Source organism: Mesocricetus auratus, unplaced genomic scaffold (assembly GCF_017639785.1).
Source record: "Mesocricetus auratus isolate SY011 unplaced genomic scaffold, BCM_Maur_2.0 Super-Scaffold_100676, whole genome shotgun sequence".
In the NCBI taxonomy this organism is placed as follows: Eukaryota; Metazoa; Chordata; class Mammalia; order Rodentia; family Cricetidae; genus Mesocricetus; species Mesocricetus auratus.
In genome coordinates this window covers 86,291,577-86,311,040 of record NW_024429266.1, presented here as the reverse complement: position 1 = coordinate 86,311,040, position 19,464 = coordinate 86,291,577, and the positions used below count along the sequence as shown (strand labels likewise).

At 46.8% G+C, this 19,464-nt stretch overlaps 1 protein-coding gene and 1 long non-coding RNA gene across 8 annotated transcripts in view; one reads left to right on the top strand and one right to left on the bottom strand.

Moving 5' to 3' along the window:
- The window catches only part of Mta3 (metastasis associated 1 family member 3), a 119,443-nt gene that overhangs the window by 15,472 nt on the left and 84,507 nt on the right, over window positions 1-19,464 (bottom strand). For 6 of the 7 annotated variants that reach the window (XM_040737223.1, XM_040737217.1, XM_040737219.1 and 3 more), the window contains 4 exons: window positions 17,623-17,771; window positions 16,656-16,878; window positions 9,337-9,423; window positions 5,686-5,832 (listed from right to left, as the gene is read on the bottom strand). In XM_040737223.1, the coding sequence (XP_040593157.1) occupies window positions 5,686-5,832; window positions 9,337-9,423; window positions 16,656-16,878; window positions 17,623-17,771 (606 nt within the window). Of the gene's footprint in view, window positions 1-5,677; window positions 5,833-9,336; window positions 9,424-16,655; window positions 16,879-17,622; window positions 17,772-19,464 lie in introns of those variants that run through there. The other variant, XM_040737221.1, reaches the window with a different exon arrangement.
- Window positions 522-8,410, top strand: LOC121136604. The gene is made up of 3 exons (XR_005873641.1): window positions 522-771; window positions 6,476-6,618; window positions 7,416-8,410. It is a non-coding gene; the product is annotated as an uncharacterized LOC121136604 (long non-coding RNA).

Genomic DNA, 19,464 nt, shown 5'->3' with positions numbered 1-19,464 from the left:
TACCCCTGAGTACCTGGCATTCCCTGAGTGGGCCCCGTGTGGCAGGTTCCTGGTCTGCCAGCAATGCAAATGACATCAAAGCACCTCTGTGTGTGTCAGAAAACGGGGTGACGGCACAGGACACAGCACCAGACCACACGCAGGTGCGTGACTTTCAAACTGACGGTGCCATTCCTGCTCCTCGTACCGGGGCTTCGGGCATGTGAGCCCGTCTTTTCTGGCGGGGTTAGTTCCACAGGGTGGGTACAGGCTGTGTGTGGTTCAGTGCCCCTGGGCTGACTTATTCCGGCACTCAAGTGCTTGTTCTCTGCCCCAGTCTACGGCAGGGCCAGGTAAAAGACAGTGATTTTCACGAAAGCAGTAAGAATCGGTTGTTCTGGAGCAGTGGGGTGCAGCTCGGCTATCATGAGACTGCTTCCCCAGCGTGCACAAAGCCTGGGTTAGCTCCCCAGGGCTGTATACACTAGGCATGCTGGCACATGCCTGCACTCCCGCACTCAGGGGGTGGAGGCAGGATGACCACACCTTCACGGCGATCCTTTGCTACACACTGGGTCTGAGGGGAGCCTAAGAAAGCTCATTTTCGAGAAATGCCGGGGGAGGGGATCTTTCTTCTTGCAAATCGCAAGAGGTCCCCCCACCGAGAGCTGAAACTGCTGTCTGCCACGGAGGTGAACAACGCTGCCATGTTCTGCTGCTGCGACGTTCCGACTTCGCCACAAGCTTAGAGACACAGAACCAAGGGATGTGGACTCTGAACCCCATGGAATAGTAAGCTAAACAACTTTTTCCTGCCTAAAAGGAAAGAAAGACTGAAGGGCAAGAGCAGGGGAAGAGACAGGAAGCCGGGAGGTGGGAACACCCCACAGAAGCAAGTCGTTTCCAGCCAAATTAGTTCCATCTATCGGCACCCTCTACGGTGTGCTCATCTGTCGGTTGTGGTAATTAAGTAGCTGTGCTAATTGATTTCATTATTATATCACACAGGGCAAGGTTTTCTCATGAGTCTGTAACTACTTGGGTATTAGGCAGTACCAACAACGCCATGAAAACTCACTACGCCGACCACGCACTTTCTTCCCAGCACTGAGCTTGTCAGGGCCCATATCCTGGGAGAATAAGAAACAGGGTCGTTGCTCCAAGGAGAGGGCCCACTGGGAATTTGTTTCTGTAACAGTCTGGCTCCTTGGCTCCACACCCAACCATCTTGACACTTAAGAGCAGGTCTCTTAAAAAAAAAAAAAAAAAAAAAAAGTCTTTTGCTACCAGAAGGGGGTGCTAGAGAGCCACACAGCTCCTTCCTGTTCAACTCAACCACACCCAGGCAGCTTTAGGATCAGTTGCAGTCCCAGGCCTAGACCCATCACACCTCCTCGGAGAGCAACCCCCCCATGCCCCGCCTCCCCTTCCCCAGGTTCCTGCAATGCTCCCTTTGCAGTGCTCCCAGGGCTTCTTGTGCTGCTGCTGCTTCCTCCTCTTCCTTCTTTTTTTTTTCTCAAGACAGGGTTTCTCAGTGCAGCCCCGGCTGTGCTGCAACTCACTATGTAGGCCAGGCTGGCCTCCAACTCAGAGGTCCGCCTCCCTCTCTTCCTGAGTGCTGGGATTAAAGGTGTGCACCGCCGCTGCCACCCCCCCCCCCCAGGCATCGCCTTACACCTCTAAATTGGGATAATTCCACTTTCTTGTGCCCCTCTCAACCTGAGAACATAACACGCCTGTCTCCTGTATCCCACCAAGATAGTTGATCTGTTCTGCCCTCCAACTGCTGTTCTATTGACTTTAGAAGTTAAATTTGGCTGTTAAAATAGTTTTTAGAAAACTGGACGGTGGTGGCGAATGCCTGTAATCCCAGCACTTGGGAGGCAGAGGCAGGTGGGTCTCTGTGAGTTCGAGGCCAGCATGGTCTACAGAGCGAGTTCCAGGACAGCCTGCAAAACAATACAGAGAAACCCTGTCTTGAAAAAAAAAATTTAAGGCTGGAAAGATGGCTCAGCCATTAAAGAAAGGCTGGGCTCACAACCAAAAATACAAACCAGCACTTGGGTTTTTGTTTTATTTTCAATCATGTCTGTGAGGGGCTATATGCAGTGATGGTGGGGGGGGCAGAAGAGGAAGTTGGAGGTACAGGCTGTTGTGAGCCACCTGGTATGGGCACTGTGTCTTCTGCAAGAGGGGTGTGCAATAACCACTGAGCAGTCTCTCCAGCCCATTCTGCTTTAAGATAGATTGAGTCTGGTAGGTAACCCGGGCAGGTCTAACCATGAGACTCCTCCCCCCACCTCCTCCTGAGTGCTAGGGGGACGGATACGCAACACCACACGCTTGGTTTGCTGTAGCAGTTTCCTGAAAGTAGCTGCGCCTAACTTGGAGTTCATCTATCTAGTCAAATCTGGTAACTTGGGAAATTACAATCCCCTCCCCCAGGTCCACTTCCCTTAACACGGCCCTTTGTATAATTTATGTTGCACACCTAAGTTAGCCCAGCACGGGCTAAGCACACAGCTACAACGGTATGCAAAACAAACTCCCTGGCGATCCCCACCCCCAAGATCTTCTTGTATTAACTGAAGGAGAAGATAATGCAGGTTAGGTTAGCACACTGCAAGGCGCATAGTCACCAGCCTCCTTCCCAAGCTGTGGCAGGCGGCAGATCAAAGAGTTTTGAAGGAAGAAGAGTTTTGTCAACTGAGTGTGCTTGGGAAATGAAGCAGGCTGTCCCCAGCAAGCTGCTGGTCAGTGCAGCACTGGGAACTCATTGTGCCCGGTGCCCATGCACCCTCCTCAGAGCACAGAGGCAGTGGCCTTGCAACAGCATCCACCCAGAGAGAAACGGGACAAACTGTTCTAAAGAGCAGATCGTGACCCCCGACAGTGACCATCTGGGGCTGGACCTGGCACCAGAATGGCCACAGAGAGGGAGTAAAGAAGATCCTAAAGTGGCTATTCCAACGTCAGTTACCGTAAAGACAGATGAAGGGCTGGGGGTACAGTGGTTATTCTATTCCAACGTCAGTTACCGTAAAGACAGATGAAGGGCTGGGATGCACCTCATTGGTGGAGTGTCTGCCTGTGCTGTGATTGGAGTGTGAGATCTCTCCCACAAGCTCACGGGAGCACTTGGTTCCCACGTAGTGGCCCTATTTGGGAGGCTGTGGAAGTATTAGCAGGTGGGGAAAATAGGCCACTGGGGTTAGACCTTGAGGTTTTACAACCCCACCCCATTTTCTGTTCACTGCTTCCTGGCAACCATGCCTTCCTTCCTTATCACAATAGACTACATTCCCTAGAGTTGTGAGCCAAAGCAAAACCACCATCCCTTTAAAGCACTGTGTGGGTGTGGGGCGTACATGCTCATGGGAGTATGTGCACATGTGTGTAGGTGTGGTAGATGTATATGTTCATGGGGGTTATGTGCGCACATGTGTGTGTGTGTGTGTGGTAGGTGTATATTGTTCATGTGAGTATGTGCACATGGGTATAGGTATGATAGGTGTGTATGTTCATGGGGGTGTGTGCACATGTGTGTAGGTATGATAGGTGTGTATGTTCATGGGGGTATGAGCACATGTGTGTGCACATACATGTGAATATGTGTATGCGTGTGGAAGTCTTCCCTATTGCTCTCCACCATGTTTTATTTTGAGACAGGGTCTCTCACTGACTCTAAAGCTCATTGATTCAGCTGAATCGACTGGCCACTGAGTGTTAGGGATCCACCCGTCTACACACGCCCGCCTGCTGGCCACCCGTGTACTAGAGCTTTGGACACACAATGCCTGGCTTCTGCGGGTGCCGGGATGCAGCTCAGATTCCCGTACCCGTGTCGCAGGCACTGTGCTGCCCGAGCCACCTCACCAGCCCCTCCAGCTGCTTCTCCTTAGGTGTTTGGGTCACAGCAGTGTGGGAGGTAACTGACATTGTGGCTAGTGGATACGGAGCCCTGGGTTCGATCCCTAGCACCACATAAAATGGGCATATGACACACACCTGTAATCCCAGAACCAGGGGGAGGGGGGGAGCAGAACTTCAAGATTGTCTTCAACTACTTAAGTCTGAGACCAGCCCATCTCAAAAAGGAGGAGGAGGAGGAAGAGAAGAAACCACGACCTATTTTATGTTCCTGCAGTAGGACTGACTGCATACCCATGAAAAGCAAAGGGTACGACCGGGTGAAAAAGAAAGAGTCAATATTCTACTTAAGAAGCCGGGCGTGGCGGCGCACGCCTTTAATCCCAGCACTCGGGAGGCAGGGGCAGGTGGATCTCTGAGTTCGAGGCCAGCCTGGTCTACCAAGCCAGTTCCAGGACAGGCTCCAAGACAATACAGAGAAACCCTGTCTCGAAAAACCAAAAAAAAAAAAATCTATTTAAGCCTGAACCCGAAGTCCCTCAGCTGTGGGCAAGAAAGAACTAGAACGAAATCCAGTCTCTACATTTTGACATACTCTTTCCTTGGTCTTTTACTGTCCCCACATCAGGCACAGGGGGACAAAGAGCCAATGGTCTACTACTATGACAGTGTTGTGTAAGCCTGCTATGTGGCCAGTCTCTAGATAGAAAGCCACATTTACAACATACTGATACCTTACAAATGCAGACGGAGCTCTCCGCCTTCAGTATTTTACCCACTTTGGCACGAGTATGGCCATCAAACGTCACAGTAAAGGAGAGACAGCCACGGGAAATTATTAATAGAAGGCCTATTCCATATCTTTGCTCTAGGGCCTTGTTTTGAGTAATTTACTGTCACTGAAGAATGCAGAGTCCGTAAGGCGTGGAAACCCTGGAGAGAGATTCACTCATAAATAAATGCTAACGCTTAAACAATAATGACAGCTTCAAACTCCAGGACAACCGAAATGAACACTATACACCGCCTGGGTGATTTATGACTGTGGCGTTTAGGGTCCAAACGGTGAGATAATTCAATTCCACCTGAAGAGTCATTATGTGACTGAGTCCTACGAGAAGTGATTTGGATAAGAGGGGATATTTCTCAGGTTTTCCATTTCAAACAGATTATTTCTGTATTTAGGGTATCATCCAGGCAATTCCTTTCGTGATTTGTAGCACTCTCAGGCAATTAAAAAAAATTGATAAGGTGAGAGAACTCAGGGACAAATGCCCACTCCAACCTGATCACAGAAGGAGCCTGGCAGTGCGCTGACCCCCGGCAAAATCATCCTTCCGAGGCAAGGAGGCTTGAACCGAGCAGGGAGCTTGCACAGCAGCAACAAGACAACTCGGCAGAAGCAGCGGCTACATACAGATTGCCCTCCAAACTGCCTCACAGAGCATGCAGAAGGCGCCTCCCAGGATGCGGAGCTTATGCTTTCCAGTGTCTCATTGGCCCATGGCAGCCTCCCCCCTCACCAGCTCACGCATAAACACCAGTCATGGTGTGGAATCTCTCTCTCTCTCTCTCTCTCTCTCTCTCTCTCTCTCTCTCTCTCTCTCTCTCTCTCTCTCTCTCGTTTTTTTGGAAGAGGCACTCATGTACCCCAGGCTAGCCTTAAACTCATCTGGTAGCGGGAACTGGCCTTTAACTCGTGGTCCTCCTGCCTCCATCTCTGGAGTGCTGCTGGGGTTACAGGCGTGAGCCACCACATTAGCTGAGGACACCCACAAGCAGGCAAGGACAGAGTGGTCCTGGCTGGCGGGAGCAGGGTTCCCCGGGTTTACGTACCATCCAGGCCATTGTGATGGCTGTAGTTTCTTTTCCCCAGGATGCTCAGAGAGGTGTGGTTCGGGGCGGTCAGCATCCTCTTGGTGGTTGGAGTTTGCAGGCTTGGTGGAGATCGAATTACATTAGGTTTCTTTGCAGGATGGATCTCTGGCGGGGGAGGAGGGGAAAGAAAGGTTTATCAGCTCAGAACATGGTATTGGAAATCTGTGTGGACTCTAACACCAGCTAACAGGCACACATCATCTTTCTTAATGAGCTGAGGGTAGGTTCCTCAAGAGCCTGCCGTGCGCTTGCATAATGAGGTAGCTTCAAGTGTTGTTACCATGGCTCTGCTTATCAAGATGCCCCTCCCCGGCTGGCTGGCTGGAGCTCTGAGCCTCACTCGGGTAGTGAAGACAAACAGAAAAAGCCACTTCAGAAGGTCACTTACAAACGCGAGATTTGCTAAGGGGGATAAAGCACCTGGCTCTTTGGTGCGCGAGGAATCTAAAGATCACTTGCAGGGGCAGCCCCAGGAAGCCCCGCACATCTGGTGTTGGAGCATTCTGAAAACACTCATTCCCTCCTCTGGCTGTGCCGTCAGGAGGTCTGGGGCCAGCACCGAATGCTCTTGGGCCAGAGCATTTTCCATAATGGATGAAATTTGACACCGAAGGCCAAACACCATGGCCCGAAACCTAGATGGCACACTTTGACCAAGGCCACGTGACAAAGCTGTACTGTGTGCCTAGCGCGAGGTTCAGGGTCTTTACTGCGCGACGTAACCCAGGACCACTTGCTCCTTTCACAGACGCGCAGAAGCCGCAATATCACAGGCAGTGGACTTCAAGACCTCTGGCCATGTTCCAAAGCTTCACCCATCTGCTGATCTTCAGGGCTGTCACCTAGCACATCAGCTACGCTCAAACCAGCCTGTCTTCAAGCCTGTTCAAGGTGAGGGCCAAAATAGCCAGATGTACGGAAATTTAGGAAAAGGCACTCAGGCTGTCAGAACAATTATACAACTTGGTCTGACCAAAATCTTTCAATTGTTAAAATTCAAGTATGGCTTGGGAGTACCATCTAAAACTAACACTGTCTTCCAACAGGGCAGTGATGGTTCACCAGCCTTACTTTACCCAGAGTTCCCTTAACCTCAGAGCCTTTGTCTCTGTAGTTCTTCCAACCTTGTGAGATGTGACAATATTGTTCCTATTCTCTTTTTTTCCTATCCATTTGAAACCTACAAAGCTTTCAAAGCTAGATAAACTACTATTGCTGCCAAGAAGGCAGACCTAGCCAGCACTTGCTAGGGACAGCCAGTCCCAGGGCAGCAGTAGAGGGCAATGGTCCCTTCCTTGCCTGGCATGCATGAGGTCTGGGCTCATCTGACCCCTCACCACACACACACACACACACACACACACACACACACACACACACACACACACACAGAGTCTTCCCTTCCAAGAGCCCAGTGCATTAAAACCTCTAGTTTATCACATCTCATGCTTTGTTTGAATGCTTTCACTGTGTGGTAAAGTTTGGAGGCAAAGTTTTATTTATTTGGTATCCCCCAAATCATGTTCTACAGTGTCTGGAATACAGCACACACAGAGATGGGGCTCCTTGGCTCAACTGGCAAGGACGGGACAGCTGGGACTTATCTAGTGGGGACAGGGGTAAATTTGCCCACAAGAAAGACAAACAGAAGGTGGTCTGCTCTACAGTGTTAACTCTTTCCTTGCCAGGCAAGAAGGGGCTCCCAGGAGTCGGTCCTGGAAGAGACTACAGCAGAAGCCTTCAAGACTGCATTACCCAGGACATGCTGAGAGCCCCGTGGAATGTGGGAGAACAGGAAAACAAGACTTGCTTTTCTTCTTTAATTTTTGTTTTGGAGGCAGGATCTCATGTAGCTGAGGCTGACCTTGAACTCCTGATTATCCCAAGTGCTGGGACTAGACGTGTATTCCCTGGTTGTTTTACTTTACTCAGGCAGGGTCTTGTGCAGGCCAGGGTGGCCTGGCCCTACAGAGGCTGAGACTCTCTAGCCTTTGAGATGTAAAGCAAGAGCTAAGGTAGCATAGCGACATCAAAGACGGAGCCACGGGCTTCTCAGTCAGATGGGGCATAACAAGTTCAAGGCTGCCCTTTGATTTTTCAAAGATTAGATGCCTGAAGTCTGAACACTTCAAACACCTAAGTCTTCCTGACAGCAAAATAAGGTTCGGTGCACCTCAGAGTATTTCCCCTTTACTGGTGAAATGAAAAAGAAATATTGGAATCTCAAAACACATGTTCTTCTCACTTCCTCTGAAAGAGAACTCATTATTTTTGCTCCATTTTATCTCAAAACTTTGGGAAAAGGCTATTACTGAGTAATTAATTCTTAGCACTCTTCTTGGCTATTATATTTCAACATGTAAATGGAACCATAATCTTTGGAGATTTCTGAGTCACATGGCATGATAGATATTGGAAAATAATGGAAATGCTTGCTTTCAACTCGGACAGTGCATCAAAACTGTAACATTCGTGTTTCTGAGGAACCGGGACACAAACCCAGGACACCTGGCATCCTGGTCACTTGTTCTACCACTGATCTATACACTTCAACTTTATGGGGGTGGGGGTTGCTTTGCTACTGTGATTTTCTGTTTGCTTGTCTTTTTGTTTGTTTGTTTAGTTGGTTGGTTTTTTGAGACAGGGTTTCTCTGTGTAGCTTTGTAGACCAGGATGGCCTCGAATTCACAGAGATCTGCCTGCCTCTGCCTCCCAAGTGCTGGGATCAAAGGTGTGCACCACCACTGCCCAGTTTGCTTTTGAAGGGGGAAGTTTTCTTCTGGGTTTTGTTTTGTTTGAGGCAGGATCCAGTGTAGCCCAAATGGGTCCTGAACTCATTATGTAGCCAAGGTGGACCTGGTACTCCTGATCCTCTAGTCTCTACTCAGAATGCTAAGATAAAGGCATATGCCACCACTCTTGGCTGCTTTTGGTTCTTGAGACAGGGTCTTGGTAGGCAGCTCAGGTGGCTTTGAGCTCGTGGCTCTTCCTGTCTCTACTGAGTGCTGGGATTACAGGCATGAGTCACTATGATTAGCTGCTGTTTTTCTTTTTCTGAATGTAAGTTGAAAATCAATTTAATTCAGTTTTTTACAACAATCCTCTACTTAAGGGGAAACGTAAATTAGAGACAGTATAAGGATCTAAATAAAAATTTAAATGTTTGGGATATTCGTCCTGTATTATTGAGTAGTTTAAAAATGTCCCCTCCCTTCTTTGTTAATTAGCTTTTTGTTTTTGTTTTCAGGCAGTCTCAATAGGTGCCCAAGGTGCCCTTGAGTTTACAGCAATCCTCCTGTCCCAGCCTCCAAGTGCTGGGACTATAGACAGGAACCACCATATGTGACCTGACTTTTCTTCCTTAGACTGTATCTATAACAGTTAATACAAATTGTAATTCATCAAACTTGTAGAAGAAGTAAACATATGTACTTAACTCTCTTCGCTGATAATGACAGTTTCTAGTCCAAAATAAAACTATACATATAAAGGCACCCAATTTCACCCCTTTGAAGGACTTGATGCAGTCCAGGTGTGCATTTGGAACAGAGAGATGTCTACAACGTGTAAAGGGTGTGTTGAGGTCTTCCTGTATTAGAAGATACCCACCTAAATACCCAATGATACACGACAAAGGTTTCCTAGTGCTTTTGCTTTTCAGTGGGCTTCCAGAAGGTTCAGCATGTCTGTCTGCATCTGAGGAGAGAAAGAAACACGGGACAACAAGTGAGATGGCTTCTTTTAGCTTTACCACACGCCACAGAAATAAAAGGTGCAGGTGGGAAACAAATGCAGGACATCCTCCACATCCCCACTACTTCCTCTGGGCTGGAGAAAACTGTTCTGAATCCCGGCTCCCTAGACTGACTGCAGGACTCACACATCAAAGTCGTGTGCTCACCTGCAAAGTGATGGAACAGGCTTCCTTTTTAGTTTGACATCGCTCATTATGATAGAAAAACACTCAAGGTGGGGCCAATCCTAATATGAGATTAATGTGACTTGGGAAAAGCAAAAACAAAAACAGCAAACAGCAGCTGGTAACGTAACACATTCAGTCACCCTCAGCTTAGCTGGAGTGCGCCCTTCTGGGGAAGCCTTGACCTATCTTGACACACTCAATTCCATTGGATGGCAGCCTGGCAAAGCTGTTTGGCTCTACCACTGACCGTTCTTCCTTCCACACAGTGATATTTGGGATGAGGCTTTAACAGTCCCTGTATGCTCCCAACAGCCACACTGTGAGTGAGGGCAGACCCTGGCCACTAAGTTTTCATCCCTTCATACCCTATCGTAAGATATTTCAGAGAAGCAACTGAGGCACGCAACACAGAGGCCACACTGTTGGAGCTGCCGCTGGGACAGAGTCAGTGAAACACTGCCTGCCGCACTGAAGAGCCGAGGCCAATGTAGTTTGAAGGGACAAAAGAAAACATGTATGGAGACTTCGAACAATCAGCCATTATCACAAAGCCCACCGGTTACTTTAGCTGGTGGTAATCGATGATGTTTAAGCTTTAACCCATCTCCAAGAGTTTGACAAACATGTCCTCTGGGTTTCCTGCTCCTATGGGGATCTTTCCCGTCTGCAAGCTGAGACCACACCTAGGCACACAGACAGAAGTTGCCTTCGACATCCATGGGTCTTCTTTGCATTTCGTGTCCAAACACACAACTCAGTATGGGACCTCAAATAACTTAGAGATCGACTTTGTTGTGAGCACTAGACCTTTTTCATCAAGGAAATGTTTTTGAAAATCTATTACACAGATGCTGTAAACAGCACTTTAAAATAACATTAAAATAGATAAAACACGGGGCTGGAGAGATGGCTCAGAGGTTAAGAGCACTGACTGCTCTTCCAGGGGTCCTGAGTTCAATTCCCAGCAACCACATGGTGGCTCACAACCATCTACAATTCAATCTGGTGTCCTCTTCTGGCATGTAGGCAGAACACTGTATATGTGATAAATAAATAAATCTTTAAAAAAAATAGACAAAACACATGCTGCAGGTAGGCTGGGAGTCTGAGTCGGTACCCCAAGCACTATCCACCTATTATGCAACCACTGACAGCTACAAATGATCCCATCCCCCCCCTCACTCGGTTGGTCACCTTTGGGAGGGTTACTAAGTTGTGAAGTTTTTCACCTGTCGCTGAATAATAATGGCGATAAGAACAGAATTAAGCATATTTTTAACAAGCCTATTAAGAAATACAATCTAAATAGAGATCAGAAACGGCCCAAACCCTGCACGGATCAGACACTAGTCAAACCACCAAACATTAACACCGAACGAAGCTCCTTCTTCATGTGACTACTTTGCCTAAAACTCTAGTTGTGTCTGGAAAGCTTTTGTTTTTCATCTTCTTCTCCATTAATTGAAGCAGCTTGAGTGAATCCTCTTGGTAAACTCCTCAGCCTCTTGAACAAAGGCACTCTTCATCATCCCAGGGACAAGATAAACTTTGACCTTTCGTCTTCGAGAACACCAGGAAAACTGTCAACATGGCTACAACTGACAAACACCGGGATATTGCTGTCACTTTGACAACAGCCAGCAAAAGCATCAAAGATGGCTGTGAGCTCCGGACCAACAGGGTTCACTCGGAACCACAGCAAACTGCCTTTTCAGCATTCTCAGGGAAAACTTACAAGTCCCCTCTGGAGACCAAAGCTCCCCAGCAGGATCCCTATCCCACTAATCTATTTTAAAGAGAGTTGTCGGTTAAATAAAAAATAAAGTAGCTGGCGTTGACAGTTATCAGTTATGAAGAAGTTAGGATTAAAAAGGGCTAAGATGGCCCCTAGCTCCAACGTAAGAAAAACGACAGCCATTCCGTAGGAAAAACACATTCTGGAATGTTCACAAACCGGATTATCTGATCCCCACTGCTGCATGTCTGGTCTACCTACCGGCCAGGCTACACAGAGCTTTGTGGCACTAGTCTTTCCTTTATCCCCAAATTACTCCTCATCTCCAGCTGAGGGCTGCCCACGGGAGCCGGAGGGAACCAAGACTGCCAGAGAGGATGGCGGAGTCCCACCGCGGCACTGGCTATCTCTTCAGCTCCCTACCACAGGGCCTGCATTCCTTTAGGCAAACATGTAAGACTATCGACACTTTGATGCCAGTTTCTGACCCTTTCCCTAACGTTCTTTTGGAAAGCCTGGGGGCGGAGGGAGATTTTAAATAGAAAAGCTGCAAAAACAGACGAAATTAAACGGCACAAACAATGACTGGGAAGATGGCTCAGTGGGTAAAAGTGCTTGGGCCTCAGTGTGACAACCTGAAATTCGGATTTTGTAATCCAAGCCTGCCCCTAGGGGGAGATGGGAGATAAAGGATGAGGAGTCTCCAGGAGCTCAAAGGTCAGCTAGCCTGGTTTCTGAAACATTGTCTCCAATGAGACAGGCAAGGGTTGACAGTTGAAGGCTGTCCTACTACCTCCACATAAGCTTGGGCATGTGTGTGTCCGCAAGAGTAAACACACACACACACACACACACACACACACACACACACACACACACACACACACACAGAGTAAAACTCATAAAAACATTGATGTGACCTTTTGAGATTTCGGTCAAACAAAGATCATAAATAGAATTTGCTTAAACACTGCACTCGGGTTCTATAACACAGTTTTTGAGTGAAATATTTAGCTGGGTGTGGTGGCATTTTAATTCCAGAAGCAGGTGGATCTTTGTGGACTCTGAAGTCACCCTGGTCTACAGAGAAACCATGTCTCTGTTTCTCTGTCTGTCTGTCTGTCTGTCTGTCTGTCTGTCTGTCTGTCTGTCTCTCTCTCCCACTCACACACAATGACGTTTGGAAAACACAACAAAAAGTCAATGACAAAACGGGAGGGAGCCATGGGTTTCACAGATCGAAAGTAACCATGCTAAGATAAAAATTTCCATGAATCAGGAAGACGTCTAGTAGGGAACAGAAAGGAGCAAAAGCAGTTGACAGGAACTACAGACAGCCTTCAAATCCTGGCAAAGACTTTCTATGTCACTAGCGATGCAAAACGGAAGCTGGTAGCTCTGCCTCATCCACATGACTGAGGGGGTCAAAGATGGGTAACATCTCCGCCAGGATTCGTGAGAGTTGGGCTTTCACTCACTCCAGATAGCAGCTGAGAGTATAAACTGGATATTCAGAAGACAACTGGGTAATGGATATTAAAATTAAAAATGCACGATAACAGTGGTTGCTTCTGAAGAACATATACCAAGAAGGAAAAAGATCATGTGATTTGAAACCAAAGCATAACTTATAAAATTTTTTAAGGGCCAGAGCAGTTATAAGCACAGCAGCTATAAGCACTTATTACTCTTGCAGAGGACCCAGGTTTGGTTCCCAAGACCCACACTGTTGCTCAAAACCATTCATATCGCTAGGTCCTGGGGATCCGACGCCCCCCTTTTGACTTCCATGTGCTGGACATACACGTGGTACAATACATACATACATGCACGCCAAATACTCATACACACAAAGTAAGTAAATGAAAATGTAAGTAACCACTCAAGAACAAATTCCCACTGAAGGTAAACACTATCAAAAATGGCAAGAGAAGCAGCCTAGATGGCTCTCCCCTGCCATTACAGAGCTTGCAATTTCAGGTAAGTCTGTGCAATTCCTAACAGTAACTTTTTTTGTCCCCATGTGACAAACAGCTCAAGGAATGGGGTCTTGGATGCTTTCAAAGTTGAATTCATATCTTCAAACAGAAAAAAAAATCTCTTTAAGGGACACAAAGTAACTTCATGATGGGGTTATGACTGCTTTCTTAACTCGGGACTTAATCATCTCTGCAAGCTAACAAGATCGCAGGCAAGTCATCCAGACCTGCTCCACTAGGGAGTTTAGCCACCCACGTCTCTGTAATACTGCTGGTGCCCTGTAAGTTAACTTCAGTGTGAGGTTCTGAATGTCAGGTAGCCATACTTCTGTGCCAGGCTGTAAAACAGTTTTGGTACATACATATCAAATATGTATTCTATATGCTTGTGTTTTTCTTTTGAGAGCGGATCTGGCATTAAACTCACTATGTAGCCCATGCTGGCCTCAAAGAACACCTCTGCCTCCTGAGTGCTGAGGTCACAGGCACCTGCGGGGAGGCTTACTTAATAGGAAACACATTCCCACAACAGATGAACAACGGGATAAGCCTCATCCTGTTTTCCCAAGCCTGCCACTTCCCCTCCCTCAGCTATTACTTCTTTAAAAAATCCCCTGTTCACAACGATGCAAGCCTTAGTGAATCCTCCTAGCTGAAAATAAAAGGCTGATGAGTGCTCCCATAACCAATCAACACAGTCCTCTTAAATAGGGGCCGCCCACTGAGAAACGCTCTCAGGTGCTGGGCCCTGCTACCCAGGACCAGCGAGCTCAGGGGCTTCCCTCTTCTGCATCCTAGTGCAGTAGTCCCCACAACACTGCTGCGGTGCTGTGCGGAGAGAACGGCTTTCCTCTCCAACACCCCTGGTTATTCAAACGTATGCACTGCAGCCGTATTCCTCAGTACCTTAGAAGTACAAGCGTCCATCTCATCTGAAAGTATACCCTTCGGCACTGTATCAGGGACCTTTATAGAAGGGCAGTCAACATTGCCTTTGAGAAACCAAGGAAAGTTTACTGGGAAAACACACACACACACACACACACACTCATGCTTAGACACACATACTCACACAGACACACCACACACATGCCCACACAATACACACACATACACACTTAAAAACACACATCACACGCATTGCCACATGATACACACAGACACACACACACACAGGGCTATTCATTTCCAATGGATCAGAGAGATTCAGTTGCTTATGGACATTAGGTTACTCACAGTTAGTCACACTACAGAACCAAGATAAAAACATCTATTGAAGAGGTTATAACAAAGTACAGAGATGAAAAGGTGACGTAAAAATCAGCCAGATGCAAGGAGAAGCGTTCAGTAAGTACAAGGTGAGCAACACTGAAAACTAAGTCGTAAGGTAAAAGTGCTTTAAAAGTGCGATTCTCCAAGTACTTCAATGAAGATAAGCACAAAGTAGAATAATAAAGGTTTTTTTAAAATGTCATCACAACAAATGACTGTTCTTTCATTATTATTTTCCATGTACTTGAACAAATAGAATATAGACAATTTAACCCTAAACCTATTTTTAATAGCATGGACCTTCACATGACAAAATATTAGAATGAAGCGACACAAAGACACAGTTCATTCAAGAACAAAGCTGACAAGCAAATAAATTGAAAGTCAACGAAGAGCCAAAGGCAAAAGCAGCCCTCACTGCAGCCAACTGTTGCTGACGGCTTCTCTTCCATTCCCTAGAAACAAAGATGATGCTGGACCCCAGTCAGTTGTGACGAGAGAATTCCATTTATTTTCCGTCTTAAATGTCTAAGTTATTCCCTTATAGAAATTATATAGAAATATGTGTTTTAAACCAGCTAAACAGTTTGAGTGGATATATTTACTTTCCAATTCCTTAAGTGAAAAAAAACCAAAATAACAATTCTTTGAACTCAGAAACGCCAGGACGAAATCAAAGGCAAGCCTAAATTTTCAAACATAAGCGATGTAACACCGCTGACTGCCTCCACATGGGAGATTGAATTCTCACTCTTCTTACAGGGTTTTTACCTTTAAACTTAAAAACAAAACAAACAAACAAAAAACAAAACCCCCTTCAACTTTCAGCTGAAATTATTTTTAGAACTAAGATATTCTTTTTCAGTCATCATTCCTTTTATGAGTATGCTCTTCATATCAAAGTGGGCATCTCACAATGAAATGCTTTTATATTTTGGGGTTTTTGAGACAAGGTCTCAAGTCGCCTAGGCTGGTCTGGGATTCCCTATGTTGCTAAGGATGACTTTCAACCACCGATTCTGCTGCCCCTACCTCCCCAGGTTTACAGGCACCCACATGCCACCATGCCCTCTTCATAATCAGCTTTCTATTTCACAGAATAAGCCCTTGAATGTCTTTAAGATTTTCTATCTGTGAAGCCAACAGCCATTTTTTTTAATCCTTTAGGGAGAAATTGTATGGCTCTACCAGCCAAGCCTGAGTCCTCAGCTAACACAAATCATGGGTCCGTTTTCAGATATGAGGCATTAAGCGAAGAGCCCACAGGTCAAGCAGGTAACCTTTGTTCTAACAGCAGCAACAAAAAGGAAACAAGCAAGACTGGGTGTGTTGAAAACAAGGAGCAGGGGTCAGAGATGCTACGAGATAATGTATGATACGAAATGGAAACCAGACTGGACAAAGACTGTTCAACCACAATAGGTGCTAACTTGCAAAAACTGAATGTGTGTGTTCAGGATTCCCTTAAAGAGGATTCTTAGATTTACTTAACATTTATTACACGGTCTAACAAACGGGGGATTAGTTATGAAGCACTGTTTCCTATAAACTGTAGGATAACTCTAAGAGGTTCCTGGGAAAGTAAGAGGTTTGCCAAGACAGGCTAGCTAGTATTAATTAGTATATTTTATTCAAACGCGATGAATCCTTAAGTCAGGACTATGCTGTCTCAGTAGGGAGTTTTATCATAAGACAACCCCTTGGGTTTACATTGCCGCACTCCCAAACAGGCAGAAGTGCTTCGGTTAAGGTCCCTCTGGACAATGTGTGATAAAGCCCACCTTCCCCTGCATTCTGATTAGTTCTACTCTGAAAATTCACCCGGATCTCAATGCTGTTTTTCAGGGTGGCATGATATAAATGGCAGCAGACAAGAACAATGTTTAAAAAAAAAAAACAAAGGCTGTACACAAGAACTTATGTTTATTGCAAACAAACAAACAAAAAGAGAGAGCGAGGGGAAAGAGAGGATGGTGAGAGGAGCGTAACGTGTAAGGTTAAGAATTGAAAAGCGTCTTACATTCTGCCCTAATGGCAGCATAATTAATAGCAACAAACGGCCGTCTCGCTGCCTGCCGCAGCCTCAGGGTGTTTTTGCAGACCTGCCGAGCAATTTTCGTGAAATATGTAGTATGGAGGAAGAAAGCTTGGCGGGTCTTCACTGCGGACTTGGGACTCCCAGTGTTCCGGACTGGCATGCCCTGCATGGCCTGCCGGGACAGGTGGCTTCTCACGCGTGGGTCCTGCAATTGTGGAAAACAAGGGGATTTACAGAGGAGAACTTGACAGAGCACACGGCCACTCCTGCAGTGTGTGTGTTCAACATCCTCAGAAGTGCTATCTCCAGACCGCAGCCCCCCTCCCAGGGAAAAGCAGCGTGTGCATTTGGAATGAGCGTGGGGGAGCACAGCACGGCAGGGTGGCACGCAACCCCAGCTCACATGCACCATCAGTGAGATGCTGCTGGGATTTACTGTGAGGGGTCCGGAGATGGCTGGTATCAGCTCGACAGAGACTAGCCTCACTCTGGTAAGAGACCGGCGCTTGACATCCTCAGTCTATGAGGATTACCAATTCCTGTTCACCCAAGATGGGGCTCTTCTTGTCCCTCCACAATAGCAGAGGGAAGAGAATGCTTAACTCCTGTTTGTTATTTTATGTAAAAAGATGTTTCCAACAGTATCTAAAGGTTACAAATTGTTTTCAAAAACAAGACTATTTATTTGTAAGCTCTCCACTGAGGCAAGAGCCTCCCACACACATTATTGTTTTGCTTGGATAATCTCAAGAGACCAATATTTTGAATACCTGGAAAAAAAAATCCGACTGCTTCCATGTTCACACTCACCCTGAGTATGCAGCGCTGGGTTTAACTCTAAAACTCGGCTTTGTTCGTTTGTAAATTGTTCTGTATAGCATTCCTGCTTCCGAGAAGTCACTAAGGGGAAACTGGCATCTTCGCCCCTGCGAAGAGTGCACTCACGTACCTCTGCGGTAGGACTGGGAGACTTCTGTTCTTCTGACTGCGTGGGCATTTTCAGGCCGCCATACTTTTTCCAATACAGCCAACAGGTTGCACACAGTCTACACTGCATATTAGGTGGACCCCAGGAGTACCACTGGTGAGACTGTGTGGCTAAAGACGGGAGAGAGACACTGTGATAAAGCCGACACCTCGGAGGCACAGCCAGCTTACAGTGTTAATCTTCTTTCCCAGGGCACAGTACACACATGGATTTCCCAGCACTCTGAACACACGGAGTCCTTTGTTTCTGCCACCCATCAGCGTTTGTCATGTCTATTTAGAGACGCTATTGGATGACACATCCTGATTTATGCCTTAGGCTGCTAAGATTTTGTTTTGTTAATTAAAAGTGGTTTCATTACGTACATGTCTAGCAATACGTCTTCTGAAGGATATTGCGGTTATTAAACTCCTCGGCAGTGTTTAAAACCAGAACAGTATGGTTCAGGAGCTCTTGCCAGGATGGCTAAGGAACTCAAGAAGGGACTCACTGGTAAGTCAGGAACTAGATAAAACTAGAAATCTTTCTGTTGTTCCTTTACTTAGAATTTCTCCCTAGACACAGATTGCCCTGAAGACTATAAATCCCCATCAGTTGAGCGAGTACCTGCAGCTGACGCGGCGTCATGGTTGGTAAGGCCTGACCCCAGCCGACCGACTGCTTGGCTGGACACGCACGGCCTGTGTCAGGCTCTGCAGCTTAACCCTGTCCCTAACACCAAAAGCTTCCCAGGGCAGAGCCAAAGAGAGGCGGGAACAGCAGTGGTGAAAGGTAAAGACGGCAGGCATAGACCATGACGCTAACTCTGCCAATGGCTCCCCTAGGCTGTCAGTTACCTCCATCTGGGCAAAGCTGCCAGCGAGCACAGGAGGGTGTCAGCTAAGGAACACCTCACAAATAACACTCAAAGGGGAAAGGCGAGCTGTAATACGGCTCAGTGACATGCAAAGGCCCTAGGTCTGGTCCCTACTGCCACCCACGCCGAAAGAGCGAGAAAATATAGTGACTATTACATTTAATTGCCTTTATATAATTCAGGATAATTTACACATTCATTGTGTGACACTCTTTTGTTGTTGTTTTTTTGAGATACCCTGGCTGTCCTGGAACACCCTCTGTAGACCAGGCTGGCCTCGAACTCACAGAGATCTGCCTGCCTCTGCCTCCTGAGTGCTGGGATTAAAGGCGTGCGCCATTGCCACCTCCACCACCACCCAGCTATCATATACTACTCTTGGAAGAATGCTTTTAAAGAGAAGACTAACCTCCTTTGCTCTTTTAACTTAAACAATAAAGTTGACTTTTTAAGATTTTATCAAAATGTTTTAATTACATGTATGTGTATATGAGTGTAAGAGTCCTTGGAGGCCAAACGTGTTGGATGCCCTGGAGCTAAGGTTACATACAGGTGGCCATAAGACACCTGAAACACGTGCTGGGAACCAAAAAGTTCCTCTACAAGACCAGTGTGTGCTCTTACCCACCAAGTCACCTCCCCAGCCCCCAAGTTAACTTTGTTTCAACATAAATAAGGACACCCGAGGTCGTCCCCTAGCCTACACAAATGTACATGCACACATACATACATCTGCCTGCATACACACGTGTACCCACTTAGGAACACGCACATAAAGAAGAAATGTCATTGTGCTGTGGTGGCACGTGCCTGTGATCCAAACTCTCGGGAGGCTGAGCCAGGAGGATGGTGAGTTAGAGGCCAGGCTGGGCTTCACAGGGAGACCCTGCCTCAAAAAACCCAACCCAAAGCGACAATAACAGAAAGGAGAGCTACTGTTGCTTGAG